Source organism: Coturnix japonica, chromosome 1 (genome assembly GCF_054131305.1).
Source record: "Coturnix japonica strain WE chromosome 1, WE-NBRP24, whole genome shotgun sequence".
NCBI lineage: Eukaryota > Metazoa > Chordata > Aves > Galliformes > Phasianidae > Coturnix > Coturnix japonica.
Window position 1 is genome coordinate 128,292,098 of NC_140663.1, and position 20,408 is coordinate 128,312,505.

The 20,408-nt window shown below is 37.2% G+C and overlaps 1 protein-coding gene across 16 annotated transcripts in view; it reads left to right on the top strand.

The window, feature by feature from the left end:
- The window catches only part of ARHGEF7 (Rho guanine nucleotide exchange factor 7), a 95,498-nt gene that overhangs the window by 68,516 nt on the left and 6,574 nt on the right, over nt 1-20,408 (top strand). For 10 of the 16 annotated variants that reach the window (XM_085535289.1, XM_085535375.1, XM_032442004.2 and 7 more), the window contains 7 exons: nt 405-491; nt 2,877-2,955; nt 3,964-4,103; nt 4,746-4,970; nt 6,820-6,913; nt 9,206-9,295; nt 12,531-12,707. In XM_085535289.1, coding sequence (XP_085391415.1) covers nt 405-491; nt 2,877-2,955; nt 3,964-4,103; nt 4,746-4,970; nt 6,820-6,913; nt 9,206-9,295; nt 12,531-12,707 — 892 coding nt within the window. The remainder of the gene's footprint in view (nt 1-404; nt 492-2,876; nt 2,956-3,963; nt 4,104-4,745; nt 4,971-6,819; nt 6,914-9,205; nt 9,296-12,530; nt 12,708-20,408) is intronic. The other 6 variants (XM_085535309.1, XM_032442005.2, XM_085535339.1 and 3 more) reach the window with 1 other exon arrangement.

A 20,408-nucleotide genomic window follows, 5' to 3' on the forward strand; every position in this document is an offset into this window, starting at 1 on the left:
CAAATGTCATTATAGTAACAGTGGCCAGTCAAGTTTTGTATATAGCATATGTTTATTTTTAATGTTCTTGGATTCAGTGAAATCAGCAAATTGAGTGTTACCCAATTAAACAAGGCAAGTATTTCACCCAAACTGTAAAATCAATTATTCAAATGATAAGATAATGATTCCTGCTTTCCAGGAAGGAATATAGGCATGTTACTAGCAGTTTTCAAATAGAAAATGAAACAACTCTCAATTGTTCTACACCTCTTATGGAAGTCTGATTTTTGCCAAGGGCAAGTATTTGTGGTATAGCTATAGAACTGTAATGTTGCTATCATTTAAAATAATACAGAGCATGAAAAGGGGAGAGGGGTCTCATGATGTTGTATTTACTTTTTCATTTTCTTTTCTCTGATAAGGAAAAGAATGAAAGATATCTTCTTCTCTTCCCTAACATTTTGTTAATGTTGTCTGCAAGCCCGAGAATGAGTGGGTTCATCTATCAGGTAAGTTAATACACTTACATCTGTGCAAATGCTGGCGTGTATTTTTGCCAAAGTGTTTCATTTAAAAACTCAGATTGTTAAACTTCTACTCTTACAAAGAGGAAAGGCAGCTTCTGCAACAAGAACTGATCGTTTATTTAATAATAAAAAGCAAACGAGAAAACAAGTAAAAGCAATGAGGAAAAAAAACTTGTTTCTTTATTAGTAGCGATTCATCTGCCATGCAGGAGTGCTTAAGCCTTGTCAGTTGGGATTCCTGCATGGTTGTCTGCATCTGGTCACAGACTGTGTGACTTTATTAGGAGCAATTAAATTGCAAAGTTCACTTTTTGTATTCATTTTTTGTAGTAGCTGAATTCATCTGACTGTGTTGTGTTAGGTGGTTCAGTTAGATAATCAAGCTTCTGTTAGCTTTGTGCTGCTCATAATAACCTTTGGTCATTGTTTTGTCGTGATGTGGATGGACAAAGATATTAGGAAAGGCAGGTGAGCACAATACAGAATTAAACTGCGAATCTGTCAGGCTTAATTCTGCCCTCCTGTTTTACATTGTGTACTCCTTTTTCCTCCGCTGCCCCGTTTTGTCCCTCAGATGCACAGCATTGTTCAGTAAACAAGCAGTTTTCCATGCACTTGTTTTTAGCATCTGTTCAATATGTTCATGATGCTTCCTTAGTATTTACTGCCCTATCCTCTCTTGAATACTAAACTATTAATTTCTCTGAAGTTCTAATGTGACTTTTTTTTCCTTGAACACTAAGAACTGCTTGAATCCTAATATCTTCATTCTTATAGCAAGGCAAAATTGTTTAATCACTCCTGCCTGAGGCAGTGGCTTGGAGCTGTGTCAGGACTGCATGGCATGTACTATCCAGATATCTATTTTGAGGTTCTTGTCTCCTACATAGGATATGAGCAGGTGAAAGATGCAACTCCCTCAGCTGTTCCAAAAGAAATAACATCCTTGAAGGCAGCATCTTCACCTGATTTATGCCTTTATGTCTCTTTTCCTAATTGGTGCATGTTCAGAAACTGAGAAGAGAGTTCCTGATCCTTGAAGTTTAGGTGTAAGCTGTGGCTTCTCTGACTCTACAGTATATTCTCTGTGTAGTTCTCAGTATTCAGTGTCAGCATATGTTAGGTGTTCTGGGTATTTAGGTATTCTGGTGCTGGTATTTGCCACGTGAGCCAGAGGGAAGTGTATTAGCAGTGTTTTTAGTGTATTATTATTAGTTTATTTCCTTTAGCACTTCTCTCTGTATCTTTGTACTTCAGGTTTCCATGTGGCTCGGGTGATGGTTATTCTGTCGTCAGTCTCTTGCCTGGTGCATACCCAGATTTGCTTGTGTCTTCTGTTCTTGCACCTCACTTCAGTGTGGCTATGCTGTGTTGTTCAGGAACCAGCAAAAAACTGACAAACAGATTTTAGGCTGTATTGTAACATATAACACTACCGTGATTCCTTCATTGGAAATGTTGTACCAAAAAAACCTTTTATTTGGCATCTTGTGGTCGAGCTTGTTTTGTGCATAGAGAACACCACGTGGGTTCAGTTCAGCTTGTAAGAAGCCTTTGTCCATCCTGCAGTCACTTAAAAAATCAAAATAAAATAAGAATTCCCTTTCTCTGGGGCCAAAATTCCTCAACATGGGGCATTTGCACTTCTGCCAGCATGTTCTGAATAGTGCTTCTGTGTAAGAGAATAAAGAATCTGTCTTAAAGAACTTCTTAATAACATTGCATTTTTGGTAAAGCCTTTCATCCTGACAGTATTACATTTTACCTGTTCTTCTGTGCTTTGAAAGGGACAGAAAGTTATCCCAAACTGACTTTTTTTTCCAGACTGCTTGGGCTTAAAATGAGAGTAGGTTTGTTTTCTTAATATATTTGAGAGTTAATTTGATAGCGATGGGGATACTGGAGATGGAAGTCTCCAGTATATAATTGATGGATTTTGTTCAACGAAATCTTCCTTTCTAAATATACCACAAACAAAATCAGTTTGCAGACATATGCTTTCAGGTCAGTCACTGTTGTTTCTGATCTTGTAACATGGATGACCCTGAATGTCTCAGTTCCCAGAACTTGAGACTATGATGGATGGTTGCTGTTACACTTGTATGGATTTGTACCATGCATGGATATCAGATACACTCATTAAAGTCACAGGTGTTATTTGCAGATGTTTGACCTAAAAACTTTTGTTACAACGTATCTTTGTGGATTTGAAAATATGTTAAACCCATAAGCATGTGTTTGTTGCCAGTTTACCGTGTGGCACTTGTGTGCAGTAAGAACTTTAAATTGCATATGTTTTACTTGGTAGTTTTTTTTGTGTGTGTATTTTGGATTTAACTTCCTTAACTGCCTTTTTGTTTTGTTAAGGGGAAGCTACCGATGACTGGAATGACTATCACAAAGCTAGAAGACAGTGAAAATCATAAAAATGCCTTTGAAATATCAGGTACTAGTCATAAATATTTTTTTGTGTTTACTAGGCTGCGCTTTCTGTAAGAAAGGCAATTTCAGACAGTCTGGAGGAGCTTTAATCAAGATCTTTCCTTCAGAAATGGTCAGTCTGTTTACTGAGAGGCTTTCAGTAGCTCTGCTATTCTCAACTGCAGTAGTGCTTGTCTCGGATGTTTTTTGTCTATTTAGTGATTGTTTTAGCATGTAACTTAATTCCCTAGGCCCCAAAAAAGCCGGAATCTTAGGAATATACTTTTGGAGCAAAAATCCACATGGTGGAGACTTACACCTTCATTTGTTTCCTGGATCATTTCTGCCTCCAAGCAGGTGGTGTTTCAGTGAAGTAATACTGAGGCTCTCAAGTGGCAGGCAGTGTAACGCATCAGTGCTTTGAGGTGGAGGGAAAAAGCAGTTGATGGTACTTGTTCTTCTGAGATAATAGCTGTGAAGCTGACCTCAGATGACGGACATGATGGGTTAAAATGGAGTTAACTGAAGAAATTGAAGTAACCCTTGGTAAAATCTTCCCACTGTGTTCCCAAGTGACTCTTGCCTCATCTTTCGTATTGGATTCTGACTGACCTTACGACCCTCTCTGAACAGTACTTTATGATTTCTCCTATACTGAAGCTTACAGACTAATGGGTGACAATTGTAGACTATATGTTAAATTTTCTGGGAAAGATGGAGAAGTATAAAGCTACTGGATTCACCCTCTGGAGCCGAGGGTGGACCTAACCTATTACCTAATAATCTATTACTTATAATAACAACTGTGCTTAATACTCAAAGATAGAAGAATAGGTAGAATTGTTTTGCTTCATGGAGAAATAAATACTTAGAAGAAATGTTATCACGTGGGAAAATGTGTTGCTGTTGTTCCAAAATATCTGGTGAAATTTTTTGAATAGTAATTGAGGGAATATAATGTTTTATGAAACGTGCATCTGTGTTATCATGTCACTTTGAGTTGTTCCTACATCTTATTTTTTCTGTCATCTAGGAACTATGATTGAGAGGATACTAGTGTCATGTAACAACCAGCAAGATTTGCATGAGTGGGTGGATCACCTGCAGAAGCAAACCAAAGTCACGACTGTTGGGAATCCCACCATTAAACCTCATTCTGTGCCATCTCACACAGTAAGAGAGCACTTTATGCATTGAAGTAAATAAGCAGTGTGTACAGAGTTAGCTTATCTGGCAAATGTGCTGCTATGTTAAGCATTTTCTTTGACCATTAGTAACAAAAACTATGTGTTACAACTATAGTTTGTTTCAAAATATCATTTTGTTTTTAATTACACGAGGGAAGAGGAGAATGTTCTTGATAGAACAGTTTTAATAGTTAAATAAATAAAGGCAATTATCATAACTTCTGTTTTGACTAAGTAATATGTCATCATCTCTTAAGTACCCTTAGAACAGTAGGTTTTAACTGGTGATGATGTACTTGAGTCTGTGGAGGAAACAGTTTCCTTTGTTGGCATCTTTTGTATTCTGGAGTTGACATGAATGGATCTTAATTTAACTCTGACCTTCATGATGAAAGAAGTGGGAGCTGGGCTGCTTGTAGCTGATCTTTCTCTACTGTGTGCCTTCTCTGTGTTAGACAAAATGTTTTTATGCTGAGTTTTTCCAAATAATAGTTCATTATTAAAATTTTAAAAACTCTTCAGTAGTAGACAGAGGGACGAGGTAGGAGATTTTCACTGGTCCTTTATGGTAGTTTGCTTTTATGATGACATGCTTACTTTCCTTTCCAACAACTGTTGTCTTTGACAGCTTCCTTCCCATCCAGTAACGCCCTCCAGCAAGCACTCAGACAGCAAGCAGATACCACTGACTCCTGCATACCACACTCTCCCTCATCCATCACATCATGGGACTCCGCATACCACGATAAACTGGGGACCTCTGGAACCTCCTAAAACGCCCAAGCCCTGGAGTCTGAGCTGTTTACGGCCTGCTCCTCCACTGCGGCCTTCAGCAGCACTGTGTTACAAAGAGGTGAGATGCAACAGCTATAAAATATTACTGTGTAGCCTGCCTGCTGTGAGAAACACAACTCTTTCACATACCGGCATTTTATAGTTTGGAGTGTATTTTTGTATACAGGTGCATTTAAGAGCTAGCTCTGATTCAATGGTAATGGACAGTGAAACCTGTTCATTTCAAGTAGACGTTTATTCTCATGGCTCAGAAGATACAAAGGTTTGCTAGGAGTGTATGCTGACACCTTTTCCTCCCTGCCAAGTACTTACTCTTCTTTTCTAACTTTGTATTGTTAAGAAATTTTTTTTAAAAAACCCCATCCAACAAAAACTAGCAGTTGATCATCCCAGCTTACTGCAGAGTTGCTTGCTAAGCACGCTGAGGAGCATCTAGCATAAGGGATCTTATGGTTCTTGAAAGTGCAGTATGAAATCATTCTGAACAGCTGTGTTGGTATAATGGGCTCTTGGTTCACAGCTTAGATTTTAAGATGCTGTTGTAGATTTAATTAGCATATGGTACGGAGCAGGAATCTGTTCTAAGAAAAATACAACAATGGGGGTAGGTTAATTTGGTCTTTCCATTACACTGTGTGTGGCTTTGTAAATACTAGAGAAAGTATTAGATTTATGTATGAAGGTCTGCATATGAGGAGAATATTGTATGCTGTGTGTTGTGATATCTTCAGGTTTAGTATTTTTCTGTTATGCATTCTCATAATTTTAATTTAGTACAAAACAACAGGACCCAAAAAGAGTAATAAATCTGGAATCATAGAATCACAGAATGGTTTGGGTTGGAAGGGAGCCTTAAGAGGTCATTTAGTTATAAACCCCTGCCATGGGGAGGGACACCTTCCAAGAGATCAAAGTGCCTAAAGTTCTGCTTTTTAAACTGTGGGCTCAGCACAGTGCAGTGTGGTTGATTTTATTTGTTTGTTTGTGCTGGGTGGGCATATGTGACAGTTTTGACATTTTTTCCTCCCTCACTTTGTATATCCATTAAGCAGCCGGATGTGATAGGTAGCCTTCAATTAGATGGTTAGTATCTGGGCTTGGTTGCTACAAGGGCTTCTCCAGTTTAGTGTGACAACATATTCATCTCTTTGTAAGTTGAACTGTTTCTGTGTCTTTTATGTATGGCACTGCATTCTTCAATATGGTTAAGTTTTACTCATCAGGTGTTTAGTGTATGATGGTGTTCAGTCTTATCTTCATCATCTCCAGTCTGTCCTGCTATTCACCTTTTTACTTTCTTGTTCTGTACTTTTATAGAGGATGGCTCATACCTGTAAGGTAAGGGGTAGATGAGAATATTGTTTTTTGTTCCTGTAAAATTAGCAGTTTCTCAAAGTTAGCATTGTTTCTCTAAATTAGCATGACTGCATTTAGAGCAGAAATGCTGTTTGTAGCTGAATTTCTTTTGCTGTAGGTCTGTTCTGATAAAGCTCCGAATGTTTTAAAATGCTGACTTTAAAGAATATAGGTGTACAACCTCCCAAGCTTCCTTTTTTTGGGTCCTTTTTTAACCTGCTTCTAAGTAACCAAATTAAATGTGTCCTTTCCTTAAAGGTTAATGGAAGAAAGTGCTAATATATGCTTATGTGTTTCTTTTGCTTCAGTTCCCAAACAGCCTGCATGCTTTTGCAGCAGCTTTTCTGTGTATTTCTGTTCACAGAACAGAGAAAATATCCAACTTGGTGTACAGTTGGAGGAGAAATTAGAAAGGAAACGAGCTGATTCAGGCAAAGCTCATGTGCCAAAGAATATTAGTAAACAGAATTATGGTGCTGTGTGTCTTAGAAATTAATCTTTGAAATATTTTAGAGAAGCTCTACTCTCTTTTTTTTATTCTCCCCACACAGGATTTAAGTAAGAGCCCTAAAACCATGAAAAAGCTGCTTCCCAAACGCAAGCCAGAACGGAAGCCATCAGATGAAGAATTTGCACTGAGAAAAAGTAAGAGACTTGAATAAGTGTCTGCATAGTACAAAGACTGGAATTAACACCAGTTTAAATTATTTGCAAGTTAGATGTACACTCTGAACAATCTGGTTTCCTCTTCCCTGGCAGGGGAGAGAAGGGTAGGTATCTACAGAGAACTGTTTCTTTTATTCACCTTAGGAACTTACATCACACCAGCATCAAGTAGCTTTCTGGAGTCATACAGTTGACTACAGAATACAGGAACTTATCCAAGGCTGGTAGGAGGCATCCTGCTTTCTAGTGTTAGCATGTGTATGTAGATGGGGCAAAATAGTATGTGGAGGAAGGCAGAAATAGCAGGATGATACACAGAGATTTATTTACTTCTAGTTATGGGTCCGTCAGCAGCACTTGTACTGTGTTGCTTTTTCTAAATAGCAGTTAAATGGCTTGTAAACTTAGTATGTTTAGAAACTCTTTAACTTCTACCATTTGGATAATGTTATTACTCCCACCAGGAACTGTTTTTGGTACCTTTGCTTAAGATGGCACTCATACCCACAGATCAGATATGTTCTGTGAGAGCTAGTCATTGCAGGCTCCTGTGTGGTCAGAGAAAGGTGCTTGGTCCTGAAGCAGACAAACATCTGCTATTGGTGATGTAGACTATTGAAGTGCCTTGTAAGTTTGTGTGAATGAATGATCCAATTGCTTGTGCCAGTAAAAGGTAAGGCGTTTAAAATAGCTGATGTTCACACTTGAAAACCAGAATATTTTATTCCAGCTTCTGCTTTTGTATCTGCGGTTTGCTCATGAGCTTCTTAGGCCTATGTACCTTGAGTGCTGAATACAGTATGTTACAGTTAGCACTGCCTCTCCTCCTATCAGACAGCATTTCAGGCTTTCCTTAGTTTTCATCTTGTTACTGGCATAAGGAAGAAAACTAAGTTTAACTACAAAATGATAGTAAATTGGTTGTCTGTTGTCTTACATTGTATTGAGTCCATTCTAGTCATGTCCATGATACTTGCTACGGTATTCTAGGTCTGCCTCATTGCATTATGTGTGCAGTATGTGTATAGTCTTTTAGTAGCTTCTGTTTGTTCAGATTAGATTAGAAATGTATCTGGGTTATAGAAACCCAAGTTAACTGAGTTCTTAAAGTAACAGTAAGAGCTGAGGTAGTAACAAGCTCTGATATCTCAGTATTACATGGATACTGAATGTCTGTGTATAGGCTCAGGTAGTGCAGGTGTGTGTGAGTCATGGCCCTCATTTACTCCATGAATCTCTGGGTGTGTTTTTCTTTTCCGATAAAGTTTATAGTTTACAAGAAGCTTATAAATATTTGTCATCTGGCTCACACTTCCTTTAAACATGGTTCTCTTCCATGGTTTTAAAAAGTTTGTCATAAATTGACCAAATAATGACACATCCTTATTTAAATCTGTCCAATCTGTTCAAAACCTTTGTAGCTAAGTATGGTTATGGATCTCTGTAATATGAAAGGGCATTTTTACTAGTTCATTCTTATTCCTTGCTGTAGAAGATAGCATGTGGTGAGTTGCTGTTTTCATCAGCCTAATTGTAAGGCATAAATAGAAACTTTACCTTTAAAATGAGATTTTTTTTTTTTCCTCCATCCTTGCATCAGCAATTAGAAGTTTAAGTTTTATGGTAGTGCTCTTTCAGACTGTTCCAGTTCGTGGAGATGTAAGAGTTTTCCATTGAAGGATTTCTAACAAAACTAAAGCTTACTGCTAAATAGGCTTGTTTTTTATAGCAGACAAAACAAATAAAAGGCATTTCAGCTGAGTGCCCTCTCAGTACTGATTTCAGAAGTGAAATAGTTGTTTTGCTGCAGTAATGATATGGTGCTGCTTTCTAACTACAATAAAATCCAACTATTCTTGGAAGAGAAGGAACCTGCACTTTAGAGTATCTGCATCTCTTTAACTATAGGTAAACTATACCTAGTCAAGGCATTTCTTCAATGTTTAGCTTGTCAGGCAATCCTGACAGAGTTTTGGAGAGTTGACTTTACTGTCACAATAATAAATGACCAAAAAACCTGGATGCGCTGGCTCACAGATGATACTGTTACATCACTATGTTTAAAGCATTATATTTTTTATAGTAATTTCTCTTTCCACTGTTACTTTCAGTCATTGAAGCTTGATTTTTGAAATGCTCAAGAATTTTAAAGGTATGACTAGACTGAACTTCGGTCTCAAATTTAGCTTTAAACAAACATGGTTTACAAAGGCTTGTCTGTGATAAGAAACATATACCAGTCTTTAAAATGTTGTTTTCCATTGTTTCTAGGTACAGCTGCTTTAGAAGAAGATGCTCAAATTCTGAAAGTCATTGAAGCATATTGCACAAGTGCCAAAACACGTCAAACACTAAATTCAAGTAAGTTAGAAAATATCAATGTGACTTAAGTAAGCCACATATCAGATAGCTTTCAAAAAGGTTAAGTGAAGTGTATGTGGTCTCAGAACTTTATAAATAGCAAACTGGACCTGAAATAAATTGATAATCTGATTTTGGCTTAGTACTAGTGCTGGAGTGATCATATATTGGAAGCCAAGGTTCATATTTATGTAGTTCTTTCAATGCTTATTTCAAATATAAGTGGCTACTTGTCATGATCTAAAATTGCCAATGAATCAGAGGTTTTGAGGTGTTTTGCCAGAATATGACAGCCGTCTGATGTGTTTTTTTATGAATTTCAAATGGTTGTCGGTAAGTAGTGAGGGTTGAAGAATGTCACAGTTGTGGAGAAGTGGACTTGTGTCTCATTTGGTTCAACAAGATCTTCTGTTACAAAGAAGTAACGTGAAACCTGTACAGATTTTTTTAAATTTATTTATTGCCAGCAGTTGTGTTTAGTATTAATTACAAGCTTTAATCCCATGTCGTAATTTCAGGAGAAACTGTTCTCAGATCTTTCTGTTGCTTAAAGCCATTTATAGTTTCTCAGATGAATACCTAGCTTATTGAAAACTCGTAACGTGCCTCTGGGGGTCCTCCTTCATTTAATCCAAATCAAGGTTGCCATGTGGAGTTCCTCTGTGTTGTAAGTAAGACGTTGCTCAAAGCAGGGGAGTCCATCAGCATGTGTTCTGCTTACACGAGAAAGGAGAAAATGCTGTTAGGTTTGTTCCAGTTTGCATTATTTTCACACTGATATGATTAAGGATTTAATTCAGGTGTCCTTGAACTGCTATATAATGATGCCGGGGTAACTTGCTGTTTTTGCTATTGTCAGGCATTAGAAGGATAGATATTACAATTAACTCCTTGACCATTGTTTAAATTACAGTGTTAAACACTGTTACTGCTAGCCACAGGTCTCTGTGCCTGTGTCCAACTACAAGCACTTTCTGCTGACAGGTGAGAAGTGCAGTTGCAGGCATAGATCCCATATTTATGTAATACATGTTCACTTACTGTTATCACCTTGAAAAATGAAGAAATTCTGTACTAATTTGTACTTCAAAAATGGGAATATAACCCTCATATTAGACTTTTAAAACATCTGAAGTAACAGCAAAAACCTTCATTTTCATTTTTGATCTTGACAAACTTTAGATCTCCAAGGTGATAATTATCAGTTTCAGAAATTGGCTACTATAATGTCATTTTTAATTAACATTTGACCAGTTTTCTGGCCCTACAGTCATTACTGTAGTGTGTTGAATTGGATAAAAGGAAATTAATGTGTTCAAAATTCTGACAATACGCTGTTGTTCCAACAAAATTGAGATGTTGCTGTTAAACGTATTTACTTGAATTTGTTGGTTATATTCAAGGATACTGTGACTAGAAATGGTTGGGGAAACGTTTGCACTTGCACAGTTGTGTGTGTATGCAGGCATCTAATAGATACGATTTTTTTGCTTGCTGGTTTTTTCCTTTCTATGTATATTTAAGAAATATACATAGTGCAGTTGGTATCATTGCATACATCAGAAGTCAACACCTTTAATTTGCTCATAATTGCAGCAAGAAACAAAGGTTTTGCTGCTTTGTTTGGAAAGAGTAGCGTTGCCATCTGAGACTTAAAAGTTTCTGAAGATCCCTTTGTAGATGGGAATTGGAAATTGGGGAGAAAACGATGCTGGGATTCCTTCTGTGGAAGCACTGTCAGTATAGAAAAACAGAATGAAAGAATTACCCATCATCAGTGAAATGTGCCACTTTTACATACCACTGTCTTTCCTCTGTGCTAGTTTTCTGCCTGGCCCTCCCATCACTGTTTTGGCATTTCTGCTAGTTGCACCTTAATTCAAAGCCCTGGAAGTGCTGCCCTTGGCAATGCCAGCTTAGTGTTGCTGTGGCACCAGTACACATTGGATGGGAGTGGCATTAGAGGCAGCAGTGCAACTTTTTCTTTTTGAAGGTGGGAAAGATGCAGGAATTAGTTTGGAACACACGTGCAAATAAAATAACCACCAGTTTCCTCTGTTGTTCATTTACTGTGCTTTCTTCACTTTTCCAAATGAAGGCTTAAATCTTTTGCAGTGTCATGCAGACTGTGGCTTGTAACGTGGCCACTTACATGGTTTCAGTTTTCAAATATTGCCAGCCTTTTTCTTTTTTTTTTTTTTAATTAAAAAACAAAATGGCAACACAGCGGCAACAACAAAAAACTCAAACAGGGCAAGTAGGGATGAGAGTGTCTTTAATCATGTTTATCTACTGTTCTAAGCACTTAAAGTATCTAAATGCAAAGACAGATTCAGATAGAGTTAGAAGAGGTGTGTGAGGGTATGGAATACACCAGACTGTATTGTTGTTAGCCTCTTGGCCTTGTTTTTCTATCAATCCAGTTTCTACTTGGTTAAACAAATAACAGGGTTACAGGCACAAAGAAGCTTCAGCTTGGCAATCCCTTTGAGTGGGTATGAGATGGTGCTGCACGTGTAGAAAGTTGGCAGCTCTGCTCTGCATGAGAACCTTGCTTTTTTTCCCCCTGCATTTTCCTCTTCGTAGTAGTGACACAAGCACTTATGTGGCTGTATTGTGAGCTGGTGGGAAATTTATTTATCTACCTGAAAAATAAATGTGAAGGGTTAATTATAATTTGAAGCTGTTCCCTGACCTGGTTCACCAAGCAGCTGTACAAATGGCTGTGTCATTGCAAGGGAGGGAAAGGATGAAGGTACAAATGTGTAATGGGGAAGGGGCTGTTGCTTTTCACATCAGCACTAGGTCATGCTGGCTTGCTGTGTTTACTGCTCTGTCCCAAATCAGATTGCCCCCAGACCAGAACTGATTCTTTACTTGAAAAGAACCAAACTCCTTCATCCAAAAAAAAATCTGCCCTCGAACAAGATTCTGGTTACTCAAAATTCTCAACTGAGACTGCTTGTAAGTTTAAAAAACACTTCAAAAATTTTATTGTAACAGTTCAAAAATTATTACGATGAATGTAATTTATACCTAAATCCCAAACAAAAAAAGAAAATGAAAAAAAATATATCTTTGGTGCCTTTTTAACAATATTTTCTCTTTTCCTTCTCTTCCCATCACCTTTTGCTTTTATTTCATGTGTTTGGTTGTGGCTATTCCTTACGTTCTCCTCCTCATCTCACCTCTGCCTATCCACATCCACCATTTCATTTCACCTATACATCCTTAGCATGGCAAGGCACTGACCTGATGCATAATCACGTCTTGGCTGATGATGACCAATCAAGTCTAGACTCCTTGGGTCGTCGCAGTAGTCTTTCTCGTTTGGAGCCTTCAGACCTCTCAGAAGACTCTGACTATGACAGTATATGGACAGCCCATAGTTACAGAATGGGGTCTACATCTCGTAAGAGCTGTTGCTCATATATCTCTCACCAGAACTAATGCACTTCTGAGCTTTTTCTTAACAAATGCTTGTTGTATCACAGCCTGCTTTTCTTAGATGTTTTCTTGCTGTTCCTTGTCTCTTTAATGTGATATTTTAACAACTTCTGAGGGAGCTTCTGAAACTTCAGTTATACCTGGTGGAAGGCTCTATTGCCAATGCACATACAAATAAGTCATTCTAAAAAGTGTATATCCTACCAAGGATGATATTTCTTGAGGGTTTTTTAAGTGACAGATATTAATTTGTAGCTCTGAATGGTCTTTACTTTTGGTTTTGGTCAGTGTAGCAACAGGTCCTTTTTTCTTTTTTTTTTTCCCCTCCTTTTGGATACAGCACATTTTTGTATTTTGTACTGAAACCATACTGGCTTATGAGCTGAATGCCAGCAATATGGAAATACTTCAGTGATAGTTGTTGAATTTTCTACCTATTATTAATAAAACACGAAGCTGGCAGTAAGAAAAATATGGTTTAAAACTTAACCGTACAAGAGCTATAAAATAATTCAGATTCACATATCTGGCCCATTTGTTTGGAAAAGCGTTTGCTAATCCATGAGAACTTGTTTATATACTGCTGTCTCTTCGTCGTTGCTTAGACATCTATATGAAGGATCGTACTGCTCTTCCCCTCACCCTCAGTCTGGCGCTTGTCATGAAAACCCAGCAGTCCATGCTCATTACATGCAGTGTTTTGATAATCTCATATTACCTGTGGTCATATTGTCACTTTACTGTATGCAGTAGTGTGGCAGAAAACAGGGTGTAGATGTTTACTTGCCTATTAAAATACACAGCTGTCAAATGACCATTCTTCTTGAAAGGGCAAGATGAAAATGGTTACCCAGATGAAAGCTTAAATGTTCAGCAACTGAAACTCTAGGTACAACTGCAATCAAACTGGCTTGTACAAAGTTCTTGAAAACAGAATGCTTGGCTTTTGGTTTTACTGTTTGGAGCATGTCCGTGACAGATTTTGTGTCTTGTAACTTCTCTCACGAGCAGGTTTGTTTTCAGCAACAGCTCTTCACCTACAATCATGTTGGTTTTTCAGAGCATTGTGACACCTTATACGCAGCTGGTAGTCTTGAACCTGTACCTGGGGCATGGCTGGGGTGAAGTGTGTGTTCTGTCTTGTGGATGATGCAATTGGGAGTGAAACAAAAATAAAGTGTTTTCCAAATCTTCTTTAGCATTAGAGAAAAGTAGATCATAAAAAGACAAGAAATAATTATCATTTTCATCAGGATCTCTGAATGCAATTACTGTATTATTTTAAGTGTTATCCAGTGTACAGCTATTACTCTGAGCAAATTCAGAGTAGTTACGATGCCATTAATTGCTGTCTGGGGATTTGATCATTGTTTAAAAGTTTACAAGTCATTAATACTATCCTGCAGGTTTGTGATCTGAAAGTTACTAATTGCTAGATATGAATGATTCCACAAGGTGATTGACATGGAGAAGCTATTTCAAAACACTTAATATTTGTAGATTTACATTTCATCTTGCATCGTTTGATCACCTGCTTTATCTTTTATCACCATTGCTTGTATTTGAAGGCTTGACTAACAAAAGCAGCAATGCTTACTAAACAGAATTTTTAGGGGCACATCTTACTAGCAGTCATACATTAACTGAATGGCCAGGAACTTGTATGTGTTGAACTTTGTCATAAGAGGAGGAATGTTGCTTAGAGAAATGAAAAATGTGTGTGTGCTCCATACCATTCCACAGTGCATCCGTAAGCCACTTCACTTCTCCTTTTCCTTTGAGTTTTTGTTCTACATATATGGAAAGTTTATTTTTCCCCCGTTAAGCTGTGGTGTTCTAGTTAAGTACTGTTTTCTGCATTAGATCAATGATAATTCTTTTGTCTGTTTCATGTTACAGTGTAAAATAAGTTGGAAATACAGTTGCTGCACTTGAATTTCCGTATCATGCAGAATGTTTTGTTGTCAAGACTGGAAGATTTTATTGACTTTCTATGCACCAAAGCTGTGACAGTTTACCACCATTAATTATTGTAGCATTTAAGTAATTAACTTTAGTTAAAGTTCATAATTATGATCTTTAACATTATTACATGTTTAAATCATGCAGTGTTACAGACCACTAACTATTGTGAATTGATCAGGAGTATTACTGCAACATACTTGGAAAAAATAAATGAATGAATAAATAAAAATACAAAGTGGAAATGGTGGTATTCAGTCCAAAGGTTCAGTGTTTCTATTTTTGTGGAACTTCAGTCATGCTAAATAATAGTACCTTCTGTTTATGCAATTCTGTAAAATATATGTGTACAGTTACTAATATACTGGAAGGATGGAGAATCTGAGTTAGAAGGTAGGTTCAAGCCATTGTCAGCCCCTCTTCACATGGCTTACACAGTGTTCCCGTAAATCGGTATTTGCCATAAATTGAAGCCAACGAATATTAATTGTGTGTTTTGCATAATCTTGCCAAAACACAGTAATGTGTACATAGTGACGTAAAACATAGAAAAATTAAGATATATTGTGCACTTCATTTGTGAATGGGAGAAGCCATTTTCAGTAGGTAACTGCCTTTTGAAAATACGAAATGGATGTATATCTGAATGTTGCATTGTACTGTACAGTATGCATACTGTTTGTGGTTGCATATATCAATTAAGTGTTTTGTTTTATATAAAAAAGGACATCTGTTATGTACAGTTGAAATAAATTTTGCATTTGCTAGACTGTGACTTTAATATTTAATTATTACACAGGGGGAAAGTACAGCGTAACTGGTAACTTAACACTTGACTCCTTTTTCTCCCAGTACCTCCTTTCTTCACTCCCTCCTCCATAGAGGAATCAAACACTGACGTGAAAATTTTTTTTAGAATTGTGTGTGATCTTTGTTTAATGTAATTGGCAACCTCAGGAAACTCCGTATAGTGTGAAGTGTGTGTCTTGGTGTTTATTTTCATATAACTGTTCAGGAATCTTGTCACTCCTAGGATGCTTTTGTAGTCTCCCTCCCTCCTTAATCGTCTTCTTTCATTTTCTGAATTGGTAAATTTTCAGTAAAAGCACAGTTGAATAATTGGAACAATTTCAAATGTGCTACTGCAGAACCTGTTAGCAGAGATACAGTTTATGAATATATTGATTTCTACGATGTTTCTACAACTTTAGTCATTTTCATGATTTTATATTGTACGTTTTTCTCTTTAAAACAAGCCATCCTGTATTTCTATTTAAGAAAGTCATATAAAAGTGTTTCAAAATAAAATAATAATCTAATATATGTACTAATAGAACAAAATGTTTATTTTAAAATACAAAATCTAGTTCTGTTAAAAGGTTATATATATATATTTGCTATGATTTAAGTTTAGGTTTTATCCTACAGCTCTCTGGTTGCATTTTTATTTGTATTCCTTAGTGAAATGTAGTAATTATTGTGGGATAACTCTTTCAAACTATTGTCTTTGAAAAATCAGCCTCTTCAAATGATGTACCTGTCTTTCAAGCTCTTCATACTGTTCTTAAGTGACTGAAGCTTGGATGTGGAGCTGTGTGTTTGTTTCAGTCTAATCTAATTATTTGCTTCTTATTCATCAAAATGTTTTGTTGTAAGATGCCTAGATCTGTCATCTGAGTCTTGTGGGGTTCTTTCCTAGTTGTGAATCGGTGCTAGTAAAAAAAAATAAAAATATATATATATATATTTAAAAAAATAAAAAAAAAATTAAATTAAAAAAAAATTATATATATATATATATAATAAAACTTTATATATAAGTTTTATTATATAAAGGGTAAAAACTTTAGTGCTAGAATTTTTTACTACTTGCAAGAATTAACAAAGAAGTTGTGTATTTTATAGCGTTCTGTATTTTGGTGTAATCTCCTATTTGCACAAGATGTTTTAAGGGCCGACTCCCTTTTGACTTCTGACAGATCTATAGCATGAAGGATTGCCTTTCTTTTCCTCTCAGTTCTTTTAATGTCAACACACACAGCTTGGGAGCTTTGACATCTGATGCAGTGAGAAATAGAAGGTGAATTTTGCAGGTCTGATTATCCACTTCAGCATCTTGAATGTAACTAATACGATGAACAGCTGTGTTCTAAATAAGTAATTCTTATTTTCTGTTAAACATTTCCTTTCACAGGAAAATGCCGTGTCTGTATATATCAGTGGCTAACTTGTCTAAAAATTGTGTGCAAACACACATAGGTCTCTCTGAAAGCAATGCCTCCTGTTGATTTCCATGAAAGCTGTAACAGATACAAATTGCAAAATAAGACTGTTTGATAGAGCAAATTCTCAGCTACACAACGCTTTTCTGACACTGTCACCGTTATTAGCTATACATTTTTGCCAGCAATGAAGAGCCTGAGTGCAATGCTTTAATCGATCTGCTGCTGTCTCCATTGCTACAACACACCACTCAGTGCCTCAGTGTGCTCACATCCACGATTTGGTATCCATAGATGTTCAGCAAATGTCTGTGTATGGCAGGTTGTTTTTTTTTTCTTACATGGAGGAATTTCTTTGCACACCTTTGTCTGCTACACGTGTCTGTGTCAGACACTGTTGTGTCATGCTGCCCCTCTGCTGCCATCCATTGCAGGGCAACAGCGTGTAATGGGATTCTGGTGGGAAGGTTCAACCCCTACTGCTGTACCACCAACATCTACCTCTAATGTTGTGGGCCAATAAATAAAATAGGAGGCATTACTCTTGGAGCTGCCCTTGTATTCAGTGGCAAGTCAGACTTCTATCTTGAAACTTGAGGAAATGATTTAGAACTACTTAGCTTATGAAGAGAGCTTAGCAAAGCTGGTAGAAAACAGGGCTACACACTTGTAAATACTATTTCTAATCTTTGACCTTTTATTGTGCTTTATTCACTTTCTTTCCTGTTCATAATAAGGATATGAAAAAGTTAAGAAAATGGCAATTCTTTGCAGTTGTGCAGTAGAACTTGATGGTCTGAAATTGTCATGTTTTTGGCTTTTCTTTAATAAAAAAATGAACCACCATCACTGCGAATCTAACTTCCTAGCTTAAACTAGAACATCATAGTCTAGAAGAAGGCAAACTCATAGTATCACTGTGAGTGTAAAGTACCCAGGTTGTGCCTTCTACTCAAAATGGCTAAATGGAGGAAGGAGCTGTGTTCTCTGACTTGTGAGGAGGGGAACAGGCTTTGAAATGGGGCCTGAATTTAACAGCGTAAAGAATGTGAAATGAGTGTCTGCCTCCATATTGTTGGCTTAATTGGTTTGTTTTTTCAGATGTGCTGAGAGCTGCTTATCAGTGCGGCTGAGATGGGGATCAGGCACTGAAAAGTAAAAGCAGTGGTCTGCTGCTGACAGGCCCACTCTGTGTCACGTTTTGTATGTGTTGCGAAGGCCTCAAGGCCTGGTGGGCTGTATTGCTGTTTGCTTGATTCTGTTGGTTTAAGCAAACTCAATTTCCAATTTAGGGTGCTGTATCTACGGCAGGGAAATACTGAAGCCAAACCTTTACTTTCTTGATGGCATTTAAGTGAAGGCTGAATCACGAAGTTGCAACAACTTAGTGACCTGCCCTCTTAGCACAGCTCTGTGCACAGCGTCCAATGTACTGGAATGCAGCTCCCTCTTCAAGTCCTAAAACTGTAGCTTGTAATACTTTCTGGAAAGAAATAGTTACACAGAGAATAGTTCCTGAGAAGCTGGTGGAGGCCAAAGGTTTGGTTTATAGAATATTGTTGAATACTAGTTACCAAGTAATGCTCTGTTTGAAGTTCATTCAAGATGCAGAAAAAAAAAAAAAAAAGGCCTTTGGCATAAACATTCCAGAAAAGTGGGACAGTTATGTAGATGTAGCTTCATTTTGCCTTTTGAACTTAGCACGTCAAGTGGGACCTGACACATCAACCCTGATGCTTCTATGCATGTACTCAGTTGATAACAAGATCCTTCTTTGTTGCAGGATATGTGAGCTATGTGTTTGTACCTTTGATAGTTAGCAAGTGCATACAGGGTTTAAAAAGCAACTTTAAGTGAGAGCAGTGAAGGTGAGGGTCACACTTGCGATGTCCTGAATTCTTCAGTAGTTGATATTCTGTGGCACAGGAAGGCCAGTGTTCACATGGGCAGTTTACCTTGTGTAAGTGTGTATGTGTATTGTGTGGTCTCGTTGTGTGTATAATGTTGGTGAACGTTTTATGAAGCAGTGTATTCTGTCTTAGTAGTATTGCTTATTGTGCTATGCTGTACATGGATGAGGATATGCCAGTGTAGACTTTTACATGCATGTGTGTGTATAATTGTATTGGATTATAAGGATTGATACAGAGACTCAGCATTTAGTAGTAGCTGGTACCAACTAACACCCTGAAATAGCATTTTGCTAAATGTGTTCTGTGTTCCATCTCAGGCAATTAAAGCTAAGGGGTAACCAACTAATTAAAATAAACATGAGGTGACTTTTTGTAACTAAAGATTGATAGTGCAAACAAATATCCATGAGCCTGATTTGCTGTGCTTTTTTTTTTGTAGATTGCTCCTTCCCTGCAAAATGAGGGAGGTTATTAATTCCAAAAGTATTTTTCACTTTGCAAGATCAAGAACTTACGGCTTTCAAGGACGAGATTCTGTTCTCAGATACACAGTTGTCTCTATTCCATGAAGTTTGACCATCATGTACTTGATGATATGTTTGATCTTTGCTTTCAGGTTGAGGAAACTGTTTTCTGCATTACAGGTGTTTAAATAGTCTGACGAGCTTAGTGTGTACCGCAAAACTATGTTTTCTACAAGCTCATTGTTCAGAACACAAGACTGCAGCTGTTAGAAAGTCAGGATTTTCCCCTGAGCTTAAATTTCCTTAACTTGGTGTGCTGAGGTCCTACGTTTTATCATGAATTTTGAAAGAGAAGCGCTGTTATCACAAAACTGCTGTTCTGTCAAGAAACATCCCCCTCTGGCATGTAACCCTGCAGCATCTGTTGAGCTGTGCAAGCAGCGCTGGAATGGAGACATTCTTTGTTAGTAAAAACTCATTACAGTGAATTGGTAGGCAATTCACTGTATAATGGTCAAAATACGCAAGAATTTTAATGTTTTATTTGTGGTATTTGAATTCTGGATAAATGTTTAGGCAGCAATTGATTTACAGCCCATCTTTAAAAAATTTGTTGCGGTCTAAATAGTGTTTCTAGAATACATATTTTGTGAATGGATGCATAGCAGTTAGATTCTTCCATTACGAGCTACGCTGTTAGAATTCGTATGAATTATCTTAACATTAAAAACTGTAATGATTATAGAAAATATTCTGAAGATGTTAGAATGTTTTGAGTATTTGTTAAGCCATTAAGCATTTCTAAAAACTTATTTTAAATATGATTGCTGTATATGTGACTAGAAGACAGTCTTAAAGCGTATGTGCATGTATGTGTCTGTGCACATACGCAATTGTGTTGTTTATGGTGTTCTGTGGAAAGGATTTTTAACTTTTCTGTCTCTGTGCCATTTTGGATTTGTATCACTGTGAGATCAGAATCTGTCCTTGAGGCTTAAATTGCTACTTCTTGAGCATGATTATCTTTCTCCGACTCAGCTATGGTGAATTTGTATAGATTGCTGGTTGTTGATGAGTGCCCTATTCATTGAAATGTGTAGTATCC